The sequence below is a fragment of the Rissa tridactyla genome, chromosome 21 (genome assembly GCF_028500815.1).
Source record: "Rissa tridactyla isolate bRisTri1 chromosome 21, bRisTri1.patW.cur.20221130, whole genome shotgun sequence".
Lineage (NCBI taxonomy): Eukaryota > Metazoa > Chordata > Aves > Charadriiformes > Laridae > Rissa > Rissa tridactyla.
The window spans coordinates 1,844,485-1,862,659 of record NC_071486.1 but is presented as its reverse complement, the minus strand read 5'-3'; the positions used below and the strand labels follow the sequence as shown (position 1 = coordinate 1,862,659).

The following is an 18,175-nucleotide window of genomic DNA, read 5'->3' as shown; positions in this document are numbered from 1 at the left end:
TGGGCAAGCATCCACAAACCTGGCCTTCAGACTGGCTTGAAATACAATCACACACGATCTAAGCCCAGCAGGACCAAGGATGAAGAGCTCCCTCAGCTTTTGGAGGCCATAAAAACGTGATGAGAGGGGGCAAGCAGGTCGCTGCTCCCACATCCCCATAAGGAAAGGAGGAAGATGCCCCATAATACCGGAATCCTTGACAGAAATGCTCAGCTGCGAGTAGGATTCAGGGAAACGACCCCGAGTCCCAGTGGGAGAGACTCTGGGCTGGGAGATCCCAACCTTTCCTAGACGGCGCGGGGAGAAACAACATAAGGGCACATTAATCTGGTCCCCTGATAATGTGGATGGGGACGAGAGAGGGCCCTGCGCTCTAACAAGGGCTCACCAGCCTGGATCGAGAGCTAGCGGGGACACCGGGACCTGGCACTGACTCCCAATAACCACTGCTCAGCAGAGCCCTGCTGTCCCCAAGAGCTGGTTACCCCCATCCGAAGGCTGGTGAGCCCCTGTGGAGACGTAACGGGAGGCAATGCAGACCCCCTGGCTCGCAGCTAGGAGAAATGAGGACGTATGTCCAGAGATAATCACTGCCCAGCTCACCTCAGCTGGTGGGTGCAAGGGAGGTAAGTCAGGGGGTGGTTTCCTGAGAGCTAAACCAGGACTGTGATGGGCCTGGATGCCCCACAGCTTCTCTGCTTGTCCCTCTGGGACATCTAAAGAGAGTGGCAAGAGGAGACGATCACCACGCCAGGGATTTTGGTTCAGCAGAGCATCCCACGTGTCAGGAGTAACCCCGGGAGAGCGCTCCTGACCCCCATCATGGAAACCCTACCCAGACCCCACACGCACGCTCACACATCCAAACCACCCGCACTTCAGAGGTTCTTCTGCCACTCGGCACCGTAACTGCCCAACCACCGAGCATGCTGACCACATCGTCCCATGGACGTGACATCTCCGTGTCTCAGAACAACCCACAGACGCCATCCCCATGCTGGTGGTAACAAAACAGACACCAAGGATCCACCATCCACCGTCTCACACATTGCAACGTCTCAGCCAGCCCCGCGCTGCTCCCTGCCAACCCTGGTCAAAATTTTGGGGTTTTTTGAGTGTGTTCACAGCTATAAAAACCTACAGGAGATAACAACAACAACAACGATGGTGACAACAACGGCACCCTTTTGTGCTATGAACATCGATGGTTAATTGTGCTCGTTGGAATAAGGCCATGACTCCTCCCCGCTAAAGGATGACAGGCTGGGAGGGAAGAGCGCCGGGTTACAGGAGGAAGCGTGGTTGGCTTTCCACCTGACGCCAGGTCCTTTTTCCAACCATCAGCTCCTTAGAAACGAGAGATTCTTTGCTTCAGATTGGAGCTGCATGAGAACAACTCTTGGGAAGATATGGCAGCGTCTCTTGTTCCTCCTCCCTTCCCCGAAGGTGAGCCCGGGGGATCCTGCCTTTCAGATGAGGGTTGTCGGAGGAGTCCTGCCCCTCCCTTAGTCCCTTCTTCCTGATGTCACCTTAGAAATGGCTGCTTTTGGTTACGATTTTAAGAGGGGTTTTCTTCTTCATCTTCTTTGTGAATTAATTTTCCTGTTGCCTGGACAGCCAGGATCCACTCCCCAGTGACTTCCTCTCCCGGTGGGGGTGGTGGGCAGGCAACCATCACAGTTCGGATTCAGGGGTGCTGGCCAGTAGGTACCCGCTCCCGTATCGTCCGTTGGGGGCAGTGCTCATTTCCATGGGGGAGTTGCTCCCGGGACCCAGGTAGGAACGGTGCGTGGGCATGGGGGAGGGGGTCTCACTGGGCACTTTGCTCAGGATGAAGCGGGTCTCATCGTTGTCTTCCAAATTGGAGATGTCCTTCATCATCCGGCCCTTCTTGTAGGTGACGGAGAGGGCGTTGGAGCCGTCCGACACAAGGTGGAACTGGCGGAGGATGAAGACCAGAGGCAGTGGGAGGGATGCCAGGATGATCAGAGAGATGAGAATAGCCATGGCCCAAGTTGGGTAAAAAAGGAACTTTTCTGCAGCCTGGAAGAGAGAGATATTAGCGTCAAGGGGCTGTTACACCAAAGGTGACGCATCAGGTACAACGTCTCCTAAGTGCTGGGCAATTGGACAATTCCTGCTGCCTCCTGCCAGACTTCATCCTCAGGGGCACCACATGAAGCTATTGGAAGGTGGGTTCAAACCAAGGAAAAGGACACGGTCCTGCACGCAGCATGTAGCTGTGAAAGCAAATCAAAATCCAAGCTCCAACTTCAGCCCATGGTCGGAGCTGGCTGGAGACTTCTGGGCAGCGTGGACAAACCTGATTGCCTGCAGAGGACGAGCGGCCACAGGCAGGACATCTCCCAGCAGGAGCAGGGAGGAGAAACGAGCGGGACTGGGAAGAGCAGAGTGGTCCGCAGCTCTCAGCCGCCCCCTGCTCAGCCTGGACCTGGGGTGGAGGTGGCGGTGGGGAAGGGAGCTGTGCTCACCTCCTCTCTGATCCACGCACTGTAGCCCGGGGGGCTGACTCCCAGCTGGATGATGCTGGCGGTCATGAGCACGGCCATGCAGATGGGAGAGACGTACTTCCAGGTGTAGTAGTAGAACTGATATGGCCGGAAACCCAGCATTTCCGTCAACTCCTGCATGAACCTGCCGAGAAGAAGAGATGGAACCATGCCATTCCCCGCCTTCAAACGAGAAACTCTCTCCCAGGAGCCCCCGTTGTAAGTTATGCTCAAGGTAGGGACTGAAGAACCACCCAGCTGACCCAGGCAAGCATCTTGGTGTCCCTCGAGCCTGTAGGACTGGTTGGGAACCTCCTAAGGAAAAGGCCATTTGAGCATTAGCCAGAGCCTCCTTTCGTGTGGCCAACTTACGAACAACAAGAACAGGCACTGGGGGGAAGGTTCCCTTCCAGAAGGACCTGGAAACCTCGGACAAAAGGGCAACCACAAGTGACGGAGCACTATAACCAACAGAAGATACCCACTAGAAGGACCTACTCCTGGGGCTGGGTTACACCTAGGGCAGGGCAAGAGGATCAAGGTGAACTGAGTTCCTGCCTCTATAAGGTAGCTGCCCCTGGGGCATTTGCTCCATCAGAGCTGGCCTCCTGGGGAAAAAGTCATGGAAAAGAGCTGGAAGGAGGAGGGTTTTTTTAGCCAGATGTTACAGCACAGTTACTCTTTTTGTTCTACAAAGGCCTTACTTCTTGGTGCCATAAATCCAAGCAACAGCAATGTTCTCCAGGATGACCACCACCGTGAGTGGCAGCGTGGCTGAATAATCATCAAACATGGTGACAAAATAATTCCCAGAGCGCTGCACAAAGATCAGTCCCACCACGAAGGCAAAGATGCAGCAACCAACTGTGGGGAGCAAACAGGCATGGTCAGCAGAGCACCCCAAGGGGAACCAAGGCTTTCACCACAAGGTCCATTCCCTGCATTAACAAGGCCCAGTACACGTCCGCTATGTCCACACTCTTCTGGAGTGACTCCCCAGGGCAATGGGGACCCTCCACCCCTTCCCCAGGAGGTTGCAGGAGAAAACACCTCACCTGTGAACACCTCCTTCCGCACCTTGAAGGTGTCGATGATGGGCGTAGTGATGCCTGACATGGTCCCGATCATGCTCCCCAGCCCCAGGTTTATCAGCATCAGGAAGAACATGACGGACCAAAACGGTGAGGCTGGGAAGTGGGTCATGGCTTCTGTGAAGGCAATGAAGGCCAGGCCAGTTCCTTGCACTGACTGTGCAGGGGGAGAGAAGACCAAAAGGTGAGGAGAAACACATCAGGGAGACGTTCTACAAGCCCCTGGATGCCTCAGGTCTCTCCTGTCACACTAAACCTCTCTTCAAGGAAAGAGAAATCCCGTCTGGTACCCCAGCCTGGAAGCGGTGATGACCCTGCTAGACTTGCTATGGCAAAACCTTTCTCCCACCCCAGAAAGGACCACTGTGTGCTGGGGAAGACCACACGGACAGGGAATCCCTCTCCCTGGAGGCTCTCTAAAAATAGTTTTTCCAGATCCACATGCCAGGAGTGACACAAGTCACAGGGAGAGGCAATGGGGTAGGTGACCTCCCCGTCCTACTAGGAGTGCCACCAGGTACCTTGTTGAGTTCGTCCTCCAACAGGCAGGCATCCAAGCCCAGCTCTTTGAAGTGCCCCTCTTTCACTGTCATGATCACCCTGTACATCTCATTGTAGTCCTTGGCCGTGAGGTGGGAGAAGTTCACGTGGGGTGGGATGAGGTCGTGGCTCAGCACGTTGGTGTTCAGGTAGCCCAAGATCTTCTCAGCGTTCCTACGGGAGAGCAGAGCCTGGTCACCCAGAGATGTCCCCTTCCTTCCAGGGTGGAAGATGGGCCCTGACCATGGAAGCCCTTTGCACCAGGCAGGGTGAACCTCCCTGGGTCACGTTACCCCGTTAAAGGACCTCTTTGCCATTTCCCAAGGTGTAAGTCAACATTGCATCAGGCCACATGCCAGAGGACGCAGATGGGGGACCACGAGAGAATGGGTTCTCTGTGCCGCCTTCTCAGCCACATGCTGCTGTGGCTTCTCTCCTGCTCTGGGATGCCACACTGCATGGCCAGGGCTCGTATGGATTCAGCTCACTGTCTAAAGACAACACCGGGTGCACAAATTCCCCTTCCTCCAGCTGCTTCTAGGGTACAGCACAGAAGCTCCTTTAACCTTGCAGACGAGTGGACCCTACAATGAGCAGAAACTGGGGGAAACCCAACTAGAAATGTTGGATTTACCCTCAATTTGCAGACTAAGAGACCACCCTAGGGCTGGATTTTACGCTGGAGGAGCTGAATACCCAGCTCCCTCAGCTACAATGAGACATCTCTGGAGATCCAGGTCTTGACCATCAGGAACTCGGGTCCACCAAAACACAGGATCACTCAGCTCCAGAGCGCTTACTCCATTGCCTCCAGACCCACCACAACCAGCAGTAGCAAAGACCTGCCCACCCCAAACAGAGAAAAAGCAAATCTTACTCCACCACGCATTTCTCATTCATGATGTTGGCCTTGAAGCCCAGCACAGCAAACACAACCAGGGTGGCCAGGACGGACGTGAAGAAGTTGATGAAGGAGACAAGCGTGGCATCGAAGTGGCAGTTGTTGTCCTGCTTGTTGTAGCTGGAGAAGGCAATGACTCCCCCGAAGCCCAGGCCCAAGGCGAAGAAAACCTGCGTAGCTGCCTCTCGCCACACCTGGGGGTCCAGCATCTTGTCCAGCTTGGAAGGAAGACATAGTTAGGTGGCCCCACAACTCATCCCGGTGGAGCCAGAGCTAAATTAAAAGGCTGCTGTGCCTACAACCTGGGCTGGTTTTGGAGCAGCCATGGGCATGCTTTCATCTACCACGATCAGTCTTGCATTACCCAGCACTCGTAGGTCCTTTTTCTCTTTCCCACAGAGGGGGAAACTGAGGCATGGAGAAGGGCAGGCAAAGGTTTGACCTGACCATGTCCCTGGGTGCTCCATCTGCCCCAGAGCTCAAGCTGGGTGCCCAACCTCCCCGTGCAGAGCCCTACAGCTTCCCAGTGGACCATCCAGCTGCCCCGGGGAGCTGGTGTGCCCGTCCTCCCACCCATGTGCCACCCAGTGGTGGGTCTCCATCCTGCCCCGGCCATCTCCTGCCTCTGGAGCACCTGGAGCACTTGAAATCAAACGTCTCGGCTGGCGGGTCTGTTTAACCTCCCGTCCCCCCCACCGCATCCCCCCTCTCCTGTGAGCCAGAGCTGCAGGCTGGAGGCCTCCAAGCGCCGTTCATCAAGAGATCGTAATTAATATCCTCTAACAGCCTCGTCGGCTGAGCTGATTCATCTACATCTCTGCCTAATTAATTAATTAGCTGGTTAATTAATGGATGCATACCACCAGCGGAGGTTTTGCTGCCAGCCAGCATCTTCCCATGAAGTCTTTAAATAGATCTCCTTGGGCACCCCCAGTCCCCCACCCTGGTGTCTGGGCACCTAAAGGTGACGGGGGTGATGCTAAGGCTCAAAGCAGCTCCAGGGCGAGGAGTTTGTGAGACTTCTGGTGGTCCTGGCCACACCCCATATTTAGGGTGCTACTGGCACATCCTGATGATGTATCGGGAGTTCCAAAGCAGTTTGGGGTTGATACTCTGGTTTTTGGGGTGGGGACCATAAGGGAAAATAAGGCGCGACCAGCCGGGAGGAGAACCTGGTTGGGGTTCGGTGACTCTCACCTTGGGTGTGAACATGTGCATGATCCCATCCACCGCCCCGCGCAGGAGAAGCCCCCGCACCAAGAAGCAAACCAGCACCACGTAGGGGAAGAGCGAGCTGAAGTACATCACCTAGAGCAAGAGGGATCCAATGCGGGCACGATTGCACTTACTGTCTGCCGAGCTCAGCCACCCCCCCACCCAAACCCCACCCAAGGACAGCACCCCAGGGGTTCTCGTTGGGGGTTACCCTCCCCAAAACGCCGTCTGCTCCTCAGGCAGCGCAGGACGCTACGAGTGCTGAAGCTCGGGTGGATTTGCAAAGTGCCTGGACACGCTTAAGAGACAAAAATCTGCTGGGGCTGCTGAACGCGAAGACGCCGGCGTCGGCTCAGAAAATCCCTGAAACACAAACCGCTGGCACCCGGGGAGCCCCAGGGAAGGACAGCTCTGCACCCCCCCACCCCATCGCCTTCCCCCAGCATCTGCCCCGGGGGCTGCGGGTGGCCTCAGCCGGTTCCTGCCACGGGGCGCGTTTCCAGCGCCCCAACGAGCAGATGTAGATGGGACTTCATCCTGGGCAGGGGAGACCTGCTGAGATGTTCACGTGTCCCAGGAGACCAGACCCTTCCCTGCAGCTGACCCCGCCACTTACACAGCCTTGCTTGAAATGTCAACGGCCTCTGCAAGCTAACGGCATCCCTCTCCCAAGGCTTTCCGTTCCTCCCTGCCCTCCTTCTCCTGCGCAGAGTCCCAGCGAAGGAGGGCTCGGCTCTTGCCCCTGCATCCTACGAGCATCCATCGAGATGGTGTGCATCGGGGTATCGGAGAGTTGATGGCCCCCGAATGCAGGTGATTTGGCTAGCTCGATGCGGCTGAGCCCCGGCTGCAGGTGTCAGTTGGACTAAACCTCTTCCCTACGCCCTCTCTTTTGATCTTATTCTGGATCCCTCCAGAGATGGCTCCAATTCTGGAGCCGGCGTGAGCATCCCAGGGGACGCAGCATCCTCCAGCCACCCCAGATCAGGGCAGGAGAGCGTGGTCCAGGCAGGAGGTTTCTGCCTCGAGGACAGACCCCAGGCAGGCTCACCGATACCCACCTTCCCAGAGGACTGGATGCCTTTGATCATGGCCAAGCCAACAAGGCTCCAGGCCACCAGCAGACACAAGGTCATCTTCCAGTTGAGCCCCCCGCTCTCCGAGATGGAGTTGGAAATGTCCAGGGTCTCCCGGTACCAGAAGTAGGTGGTGGCCGAGCTCCTCTCGCATTCGGTCTCCACAACTGCAAGCGAGCAGAGGCAGGAGAGCATGAGGGGGCTGGGGGAGAGTCACCCGCCATCTCTTAGGGGATAAACATCAATTTATGTCAAAGACCTGACAGAGCCAGCCAGGCACCCCTGGAAACTCCGAGACAGGAATTAATGGGGCTCGTTTTTAGCAGGAAAAAGAAGAGACAGGACATAAAGACGTTGTCAGGTGAAAATAAGAGGTTAAATACGGGGAGCGACATTTGCATTTGCTATAAAACCTCCCAGAGTATCCCAAGGAGGTTCTCAGATGCTACTGAGAACCTCAGCTCCATCAGGAGCTGAGAACCTAGCTCCATCAGTGTCTCAGTCGGGCACTGACGGAGCAGCCAGCTGAGCCCTGCCTGGCTCTCGCTGCTTCCCTCCATGGTCCCAGGTCAGATCCTGGCCCTGAGCACCGAGACAGCCTGGAGACCCAAGCTCTGGATCCCCAAACTGGCATCAAATCCCACCAGTGGGGACAGACCCCAAGGAGACAGCATGGGAGAGACTCGTCCAACCCAAGGGAGACATCTCCATACGATCAAGGCAGCTGGAGCGGAGAGGACCCAACGCCTCAGGAGACACCTCAACCTCCAGTGTCCCCCACCTGTGATAGCTACAGATGTTGGGGGACCCCAGTATCCCTCAGCCACCCCTTCCCTGGGAATTGCTCCCTCCCAGCTGAGCCTCCCCCCGGCGCCACCGTCCCTTACCGGCCACCGAGCCATTTTTCACGATGGGGCACTCGCTCCAGGGAAGAGGGTACTGGAAGGACTTAAAGAAGTAAAAGATGCTCCAGCCGATGATGACGTTGTAATAGAGACCGACAAAAAAACAGACCTGGGGGGAGGGAGGAGGACACGGTATTAAATCACAGGGCAGTGACACTGTCCCCAACACACCCCCCACTGGGCAGGGACCGGGGGGGAGCAGAGCTGCCGGGATCATGGGATGGGCCCATTCCCACCCAGCCTTAGACCCGTGAGTGGAGCTGGAAAAACACCCCTGGACCGCTCAAACCTCCACATGGTGCCCCTCGAGGTTCGCTTCCAGGCCACCCCCGCACACCCCGAGGTGGGGACCGAGGGGACCCACGGGGGCACTCACGAGGCAGCTGGCATAGCCGATGCCCCCCAGGCGAGGACAGATGTAATTCCAGACGCCGATGCTGCCCCGGCGGATCCGCTGCCCCACCGCCAGCTCCAGGAAGAAGAGGGGGAGCCCGATGATGATGAGCAGGACCAGGTAGGGGACCAGGTAGGCACCTGGAAGGGGGAGAGAAAGCTCATGATGGACCCATCTCTGCCTGCTCTCGTGCAGCCGAGGAGGGATGGCGAGGCAGGGCAGAGCTGGGACAGGCTCCGCCTGGTCCATCAGTTCATTTGCAACGGGTTTGGGGATGCAGGTCAGTGCGTGGGGAGCAGAGAAGACAGTCACGGAGAGGAGCAAACACACGCGCGTGGAAGGGAAGGGTGCCACATCCCCTGCCACCGCGAGTACATGTGGGACAGACGCCACCACACCTAAAGAGACGCTGCATCCATACAGGCGCATCGCCCTAGGCGCAAGGGGACACCTCCCGGCCTGGTCTGAGCGACACAGGACTGATCGTCCTGCACTTTTAGAAGACTCTGGCGTCTGAATTGGTGAAAATATTCGCTTTACAGCCAGCTCTGGGGCGCGGGTTTCAAGGTCTCAGTGTTTTCGGGCTCACCAGGTGCGGGGATGAGGAGGAGCGAGACCCGGGCACTCGACCCAAGCTGCCAACGGGGTTATTTCATACCATGAAATAGAAATTAGAAAGTGTGCTGAGGAGTTCCCTCTCTCTCCTCCCTGATGGCTGCCATCCTGAGCACTCCTCGCCCCGGTGCCGGAGCCCGGAGCCCTTCCCTTCCTCCCGAAGCCGCAGCGCTCGCAGGGTCCCGCGTTGGCTGTCCCTGCGGGGAGCGCACGGCTCCTGCTGATGGAACGGGCTGGGTATAATCCTGGTATATTTTATATTGGTATCGGGATTAATATTGGCTCTTCAGTATTATTAATGTTAATTATCTAGTGTTATTCCATTGACGGTTGGACTAGATGATCTGAAACGTCCCTTCCAACCTAGGAAATTCTGTGATCCTATTCCATGATTCTATTAAATCTGTTTGTATTTCAACCCTTGGCTTTCCTTGGTTTTTCCCCTGATTCCCCTTCCCGGGTGGGGAGGGGTCATCGGGCGATAGAATAATTGCCTAAACCACAATAAATTGCGGTGGGTTTCTCAAACCAAACCATAAGCCAACCATGAGGGACGTCTCAGACACGCAGAAGCCCACCCCCCCCCGCCCCTGGCTCACCCCGGTCCTGCCTGCGCACGCGTGTCCGAGCCCAGCCGAGCCCCCCTTGTGCCCACACGCTCCCCCCACGGACCCCCGCATCCCCGGCGCGGAGAGAGAGGTCCTCTGGTAGGGGGAGAAACCGCTCGGATTCGAAAGGCGGTTAATCTCTGCCTAATTGAGGAGGCCGGAGAGAAATTAGCAGCTCCTGAAGCATAACCGAATGACCGTAAAGGATGCAATGACTCACGCTGCAGCGCCCGGCTGAGGAATTACTCCAACCTCCTGCCAGGGGATGAGGAATGGGTTCGGGAGTACGCGGCTCGCTCCCGCGGAACGGCAGGCGAGCCAAAGGCAAACGCCGGACCCTGGTTGCGTTGGGCAAATTCCCAGCCGGATTTACAGCCGGGTGACAGTCCCCCGGGCAGGACCTGGGGAGCCGATGCTGCCCCGAGCAGCGGCGCTGCGAAACCGTTCGGCCCGCCGCCGCGTCCTGAGACAAGCGCCCTGGCAGCAGGTTGGGGATCGATGGGTTAGAAACGCAGCGTGGGGGGGCGGGGGGGGGGGAGATTAATTAAAGCGCAGCGGCCCAGGGTGATTAGGAGGACGGAAGGAGAGGCAGAGAGCTGGAGCTCGCCGCAATTCGGGAAGGACCACGAGCATCCCACCCCTGCAACGCCCTCCTGGGCCATCCGCGCCTCGACCCGCGGACGGACGGGGATGAGACAGACGGACAGATTCGGATGCAAATTTGTCCAATAGTGGAGATTTTCTTCCCGCCATCTCTAGAAAGACGGGCACCAGCTCGTGCCCGTGCAATCATCGCCGGCAGCGCCGGTGTGGAAGCGCGTCGGGCAGCGCTGCCAGCCCGCGCCGGCTGCCGGCACGCCGGGTCCTGGAAATTTGGCTCCGTCCCATCTTGCTACCAGCACGCAGCCGTTCTCCCCCCGCAGATGCCCGCTTGGGGAGCAGGAGAGAAAGAAGCAGCAGCCTCCGCCACCACGGCCCGGAGCTGCTCAGCACACCCAGAAGTGGTCTGTCCATCACTCCCCGGCTCCCGCATCCGTCCGTCTGGCACCAGCCTCACGGCCCGGTGGGAACCCCAGCTGGGGTCAAGCAGGTTAAACGCGGTGAGAACAAAAGGTAGAAAATCAGTGTCTACCCCACGGGACAGGGGAGATGACGCCACTTGGCCAACAGAAAGAGTGCAGGAAAGCTCAGCAACCTGCTGCTCAAGCCAGGTCCCAGCCCCGTGCCTCAGTTTCCCCATCTGTAAAATGGGCGCAATGGTTGGGGCGGCTTGTAAAGCCTTTTTCTGAGACCTGCTGCAGGAAGATGTCACACAACAGCAAGTTGCTCCTAAAACCAGCTGCTTGTCCCAGTCCCTGCCTGGCTCGGCGTCCCGTGTCCCATCGCAGGATGGGGCCGAGCTGCCAGGTTCAAACCCAGCGCGCCCGTCTCCTCCGCTGCAGCGGGTCTCAGGGCTGTTGGAGGTTCAATTCCCCATTCCCACTTCACATCCCATCTTTTCTTTTGTCTAAAAACACTTGCTTAATGCTCCACACACACACAGACAATAAATTCAGCCCCGGATTTGCTGGATACACCAGGATGAATCCCAGCCTGGGAACACACGCGGCTCCTCCCGTTATCCAGCACCTGAGACAGCCAAGGGTAAAGCCCCACAAACACCCAGGACAGCAGAGACCTCAGAACAGACTGAGAATGTTTCGCTGATTGCACTAATTATGGTTAGTTATCGGCTGCTGTGCCTGTGGGGAAACTGAGGCACGGCTGGGTTAAGCGCAGTGAGAGAAGCGGGACTCTGGATCCCCAGCCTCTGGGTCTGGGCTGGTTCCCGATCTCATTAAATCGGGAAAACCTGCTTGGAAGTCAGAGGCTGGATGCGGGGAGAGCTGTGTAATGAACCCAGCAGGGCCGTATCGATCTATCCCGGCCCTCAATTTCCCCCAGGCTCCGTCTCCGACCTCCTTGGGGCCACCTACGACCCTCCCTGCCGCATCCCACGCGGAGGCGCAGTGGCGCGCGCACCGCAGCTAACGCAGCCGCGCCGAGCCCCGCAACGCCTGCGGATGCCCCGGCACCTCGACCACGTCGAGACATCCCCTTGGCTTCGCGACGTCGCGAACGCGAAGCTGCGCTGCCCTGAAACCAAGCCTGCCCTGCAGCCCAAACTGGGACACCGGGAGCTAAGCGTGCCGACGGCTGGGGAGATGCTGGGATGCAGGAGCTGGCCGCAGCGTGCTCCATCCCAGCCGGGAAGGCGACGGGGGTGCGAGCAGCCCCCGGGGTGGGAAGTGCTGACTGCACAGGTCTCTCGTTTGAGAGAATGACTCATCGCGAAGATGACACCGGAGATGCTTTAATTATTGAGAGCGCTGCAGGTTTGCCACCTCCGGGGCCGGGGGCACAGCGAGGGATGCGGCAGCGGGAACACGGCGAGCGCTGCGAGGGGGGAGAGGGAAAAGCCGGGCTGAGCCCGGCTTCGTTCAGTGCCGCTCGGCGGGGGCTGCTGCCCGTCGCTGCCAAGGTCAGTGATGCGGGGAGAGGTGCTGGGTTGGGATCAATGACGAGCAACCCGCCCTCTCATCGGTGTCACGAAGGGTGTCCGGTCTCAGCACAGCTGGAAGAGACCTGGCCCTCCGGGCCGCTCCTGGAATCCCAAGGAGGGGGTGTGGGGCGGGACGGGAAGACGGGTTGGCTGGAAGGAGGGTTTGGGAAGGGGACGGAACCTACACAACGGCGGCTTCAGGACTTAGGGAAATGGTAGGAGACACTCTCATTTTTTTTAACCCCTAGTTTCCAAATTGCCCCACCAGGAATTGGGGGCTGCAGTGAGAAATCCTGGCTCCCAGCCTGGGATCTGCCTTGCCTTTGGAGCCGGCAGGAGGACACCGTTTAGGAAAAGGCCATCCTGGAAGTTCCTGCACCTCGGCACCGTTGCACGCGCGGCGGTGAGCGACTCCTGGCTGCCCCTTCCCACCTTCGGAGCCCAAAGAACCCCCGTTCTGCCCCCCAGGATCCACACCCTGACGTGCAGCGAGGCAGGATTGGGCCGTACCCCCTTCCCAAAGGGCTGACCCCATCCCTGCCCCATCTCTCACCTCCTCCGTTCTTCTGGCAGAGGTAAGGGAAGCGCCAGACGTTGCCCAGCCCCACGGAGTAGCCGATTTGAGCCAGGATGTACTGCAGCTTGCTGTTCCATGCCGGCCGGTTCTCCACATCCAGCTCCTCCTCTCCATCCTTCTGCTTGTCCCAGGTCTCCCCCGTCACATTGAGGACGCTCCGTTTGTAGTCCACGGGTTCTTCGTGGGCCAGCAAGTCGGCCACCGACTCGGTGACATGCTCGCTGCTGTGCTCCCGCTGCGTCACTTTGCTGTTCTTCGGCATCGGGACGGCTCCGTGGGGCCCCCGAGTTGGGAGCGGGGGGATGGAACAGGAAGAGGGGAGAAGATGAGTGTCCTGCAGGGAACGGCACCCGTGTGAGCTACAGCTGGGGCCTCACCTCCTCTTCATCAGCAGGACCTGGGCGGGGAAGGGGTCAACAGAGGATGAGTTGGTTTTGCCTTACCCCAAGGGTGTCCTGGCGGGAGCGGCAGCACCAGGGGGAGAAGGGTGTCCGTCACCCCATGCCTTGGGGACCACCCTCTGGGCTGGGGGGACGCCCTTTCTCCATGAGTGATGGACCAGGAGCAACCCCCCTGGTTCAGTATTCACGGAGAGGAACCTCCCGCGACCCACGGGAGGGAAATTCCCTGGGCTGCAGGGGATGGTGACAAGCGATGGAGCCGGTCACATCGCCGTGACACCTCTTTTATCTTCCAACAACCCCGTTCCCGGGGCCAGAAGCGCTGACGAGGGCTGACACCACATCCAGCGCCGGCCGGGGCTCTGCCCCGCACTGCCCCGCTCCCTCCCTCCCGGGGCCCCTCGGCTCAGCCCCGCGACAGCTCGAAAGCGCTCGGGGACGGTGACAAACGCCCGGGCTACCCCTCCATCCCTGGACGTTATCGGGAGTGACTTAAAAGCTTGGGAGCCTGCAGCTAAATCTTCCCAGGCAGCTTTACAACAGATAACGGCTGCGAAACAGCAGAAGCCAAGGCAAAGCCATCAATCGTCCCGGCCCCTCCACCTCCCCGGCCTTCATCGTGGGCCAGCCTTGGCCGGGGAGAGCCGTAGCAGTCCCACGGCATCCCCGCGGTTACACCCGGTTTGCCCCCAGCACCTCATTTCCGAAACCCATGGCGCCGGATCCCACAGGTGAGGGGCCGGGATGGGCACAGGCGGGGAGGACCGCGCTCCCTCCGTGGGTCCACCGCCAGCGCGGCGATGAGCGGGTGCGTGCGGTGGGTCACGTTTGCAAACAGGCGGCCGCGTGTTTATACTGGGGACTCCTCCAGCTGCGGGAGCGATCCTGCATGGAGGCATTTCAGGGGGTGCCCGTGACCCGGCTCGGCCCCACAACGCTCCCCTACCTCCCCCCACCCAAAAAAAGCTTTGGAGCATCAGGGAAATCCGCTCTGCTAGGCTGGGGCTCCCCAACATGGGAAAGCACCACGTCCCTCCCCTCCATACTGGGAGAACTGGGGTTTGTCTGGCAGGTCCCCGCAAGCTGGGATCGTGGAGCTTCACCAACTGGGGAGAAGACACAGAAAACCCATAAGAAACCTCATAATTTGGAAAAACGACCCTCCCAATGGACCACACTTGCTTCTTTTCTCTCCCCTCCATCCCTGCTTCCCAGAGGACACCAGGCTGGTCACCAGCTGCTGGAAGAGTGATGGTGCCGTGCCTGGGGACCTCTCCCACCCCGGCCTGGCCATAGCATCATCTCACCCCGATCCTGGGGGGTTTCTCATTCAGTTCACAGCTCGTACGAGACCCAGGTGGCATCTCACAGGTGACATTCCACAAACGTGCCCCATCAGCGCAGTCCTTGGGGCAGCCAACCCTCGGCACGGGTGGCCGGTCTCTACCAGGATGGATGATGCAGGATGGACCACCCACTGTCCCCGCTCCGGCGAGCCGAAGGAAAACTCTCCCGTGATTTTCCAGAGCCGTCCCCAGCTTTTCCCTTCCTTTGGACAAACATCCATCTTTTTTTGACCCAATTCCGCTCACAATCCCAAACCTTTTCACAGCAGCGGTTTCAGCCCGGGCAGCAGAGCCCATCACCCCCAAGCAGCGCGCTGAGGTCCTGACCCGGCGTGGGAGGGAAGCAAAGCATCGGCAGCAGGAAACCTCACCCTCCCTTGCCCTCACCTTGGTGTCTTTTCACCCTTGAAGAAAGTTCCCCCTTTGCCAGGCCCCGTTCCTATTAGAAAAGCTATTTTCAGCCCTCGGCTGCATCCGTTGCCAGGCAACCGTGTCGGCTCCGCATCTTTCCTGGATCCGGCTCCTCCGGAGAAGCCGTTTGAATTATTCTTTCAAGCCTGGCCCAGCAATGTTTAATTTCCTAACGACGGCTCATTCACGTAAACCGCTCACGGCTCGATCGTGGCAATTACCGGCACGTGGCTGCCCCGGGGCTGGAGCATCCTCAGCCGGGATGGGGACAGGCACAGAGGGTAGGGAAGGGCTTCATCCAGCAGCCAGGAAATCACTGGGATTTCCATGGATTTTGGCTCAGGCCACGTATAGATTAGTGCAGACCTGGTTGAATCACCCATGAGTTGTTTGCCGCTCCGGCTGCTCAGCAGCCACTTCAGCTCCTTCTGAGCCAGGGTGACTCAGACCTTCAGGAGGACTCAGCCTCGGGGGCTCACTTTATATTAGGGGTAGAGCCTAGAAGACCTACAACCTGCTGGTCAAGCCCCCAAAATTCAGTGCCGGGTGGTGAGGGGATCCAAACTGCTCTCCTGGGGCAGCTCAACCCCTTGGAGCAAAGCCTGGGAGATGCCCAGCTCCAGGGAAGGTGGCGTCGAGCCAGGGCAGCGCAATGGGGTCAGGACAGACCCCACAGCATCTTTCTCCGCGTCTCTGTCTCTCCCCCTCCTCGGTTTAGGTCTTCCCCCGCCCAGCGTTATCCTTCGGAGCTGAGAGGCAGCAGGACACAGCTGAAGACTTGACTTGAAGAGCAGGTTTCTTCAAGCACCTCCAAAGGCCCAGAAGCTCTCAGCTCCTTGGGGGATGCTCAAGACGGCGACATTCCCAAAGGATCTGGGCATCAAAAGGCGATCGTTTGATCTTTGACTGCCCTCCTGGGGTTGGGGCAAGGCCCTTCTAGGCACCAGGATGAGATGAGGGTGAAGGAGCAGAGGTACGAGTCTTCCTCCCCATGGGAGATGCGCCCAAATTGAACTAGAGCAGAGGAAAACCACGGCGGAGGTCCCAATCTTGATCCCGGCATGGCTCTGTCACTGTGTCCCCATGGCTTGTTTGGGGAGCTCCTGCTGTCTCCCAGATGGCTCAGCCCTGGCCTAGTGATGGGGGTGTTGCCCGGACGAGATCCTGAAGGAGAGGGGACTGGTCCCGACAGCGATGCCATGAACGTACCCAACCTTTGCCGCCCACGTCCCTGCAGGTACCGTGAGATGAGCCCAGCCAGAGCCAGCCCAAAGCCACCGACCCACGCGGGGACCCGTTCCAGGGAATGGTGGGGTCAACCAGACCCTCCCTATTAATTTCCCCGGCATTTTCCATCAGCCCGAAGGTCCGAACCCCTCAAATGAGAAAGCACAGTCCAAATCCATCCGAGAAAGGTATTTCCACGCATTTCTTTGATTGAAAAGGGAATTTAATCAAAAATTCATCTGCCAAAAATAACAACCACCCCGCGAGAAAGACGAGGCAGATCAGCTGACAACCAGGAGCTTTCTGGGCTGGAGAGAGATAGAAAACCCTTGTCACTGACAGATGGAGATTCAGCTTGTTTACTTAGCCCTCATGACCTTAATTTTCTTAAATGTGCATTTTTTCCTTCCTCTGGAGAAGACAGATTAGGGTCTTTCAGAGCCCACGGCTTCTAATCACCTCACTCGCTCTGCTGGACCAAGGGGTGCCACTGCACCCACCGCCTTGCCCAGGTAAAACCCCTGTTGATGCCACCCACGTGGGCACCTGGAGAGGGACGACGGCTTTTCCCACAGCAGGACCAGGAAAAGGACCGCTTTGTGGTGGGGTTGGTGCCGGTGTCTCTGGAGTCGACTTGAGAGCATCCACCAACATCCCAGGGGGCGTTACGAAGGGAAGACTCCGGGGAAAACATCCTGGGGTGCCCCTGGGGATAACTTACCTCCTGCATCTCCCACCGCTCGCCGTCCCTAGGCGTCTCCTCGAACGAGCTTCCCGCTTTCATGGTCTCTGGTGGGTACCTTCATGGCTCACCCCTTGCAGGACGTCAGCCCCCGTGCAGAGCAGCCGCCATCCCCTGGGCCCCGCTCCCACCCCGGACTCACCGGCTGAGCCCAGGGCTCCTGCCAGCACCAAGGGGACAATCCCCCGTGTCCCCTCTGCACAGGGGTGGCCTTGACCACCACGTCCCTTTGCGCTGACAGCTCAGGAGCCACCACTGCAGCGGGTCGAAGACGCACGGCAACGGTTTGCCATGGTGCAAGCTGGATTCACCCCATCCGGGGAAGGGGCAGAGCTCGAGAAGCTCCTGCTGGGCGACACCCAGGGGATTTAATCCCTGCCCAGAGGTTCCCATGGATCCCAGCTGGAGATGGAAACACCCGCTGGGGAAAAGCTGCTGTTTGGGATGAGTGAAGACCGCCGGGAGCCGAGGGCACCGCGTCCCCCAGCCCAGCCCTGCCCTGCCAGCAGCATCACGGATGGTTCAGAGGAGGACAGATGCTCCAAGCCACGTGTCCCGCCTCGCCCGTCCTTGCTTTCTCGGGAAGGCGGCTGGGGAGCAATAAAGCAGGCTGGAAACGTGTCAGCAAAGCTTTCAGCTGGGCCTGGGAGCGCGGAGGCAGGCGGGGAGGAGACGGGGATTTACAGCAGCCTCCGAGGAGAGCAGCCACCAGCAGCAAACGTGCGCTGGGTCTGAAGGACAAGCACAGGGGGAGACTTCTCCCCTCCCGTGTCCAAATTCTACATTTGTACCCTGTTTGGGTCCATAAAGGGGAAACTGAGGCAGGAAGAAAACACAGGCTGGGGTTTAGTGAATTCAAAATTAACATTTAAACCACGGGGACTCTCTGCTGGTCCCTCCCCACTCCACCGCTTCTCCCTTCAGCTGGGATCACCACTGCGCTTCCAGGCAAATCCCCGGCAGCTCCTAAAGGAAAAGGGAAAGATGCTCCTCCTGGCGAAGCGTCCGGCTCTCCGGGCCCAGGAAGGTTCGGCTCATCCCATCAAGGTCACAGAGCAGGGAAGGGAGGGAAGA

The 18,175-nt window shown here is 58.6% G+C and overlaps 2 protein-coding genes across 3 annotated transcripts in view; one reads left to right on the top strand and one right to left on the bottom strand.

The window, feature by feature from the left end:
* Window positions 1–18,175, top strand: part of SLC16A4 (solute carrier family 16 member 4) — a 383,212-nt gene that overhangs the window by 93,396 nt on the left and 271,641 nt on the right. The gene's annotated exons all lie outside the window — the stretch shown is intronic.
* Window positions 1,592–13,236, bottom strand: SLC6A17 (solute carrier family 6 member 17). Of its 2 annotated transcripts, none has more exons than XM_054181451.1 (11): window positions 12,951–13,236; window positions 8,615–8,772; window positions 8,221–8,347; window positions 7,319–7,500; window positions 6,240–6,350; window positions 5,019–5,260; window positions 4,116–4,315; window positions 3,566–3,748; window positions 3,215–3,374; window positions 2,493–2,655; window positions 1,592–2,043 (listed from the first exon to the last, which is right to left on the bottom strand). In XM_054181451.1, exons 1-11 carry the CDS (start codon window positions 13,234–13,236, stop codon window positions 1,675–1,677), a joined length of 2,181 nt encoding a protein of 726 aa, XP_054037426.1. In that variant the 3' UTR covers window positions 1,592–1,674. The 2 variants fall into 2 exon arrangements, with proteins under 2 accessions (XP_054037426.1, XP_054037425.1); XM_054181450.1 differs by having other exon boundaries at window positions 3,566–3,758; window positions 4,123–4,315.

What these genes read in the sequence shown, in the direction of transcription:
- SLC6A17 (XM_054181450.1), bottom strand. Translation starts at nt 13,236, where the DNA reads ATGCCGAAGAACAGCAAAGTGACGCAGCGGGAGCACAGCAGCGAGCAT. An exon ending in GCATCCAGTCCTCTGGGAAG is followed by an intron (nt 6,351 to 7,318) that starts GTGGGTATCGGT and finishes CTCTTGCTCTAG; the next exon opens with GTGATGTACTTCAGCTCGCT. An exon ending in TGGAGGACGAACTCAACAAG is followed by an intron (nt 3,759 to 4,122) that starts GTACCTGGTGGC and finishes CCCCCTGCACAG; the next exon opens with TCAGTGCAAGGAACTGGCCT.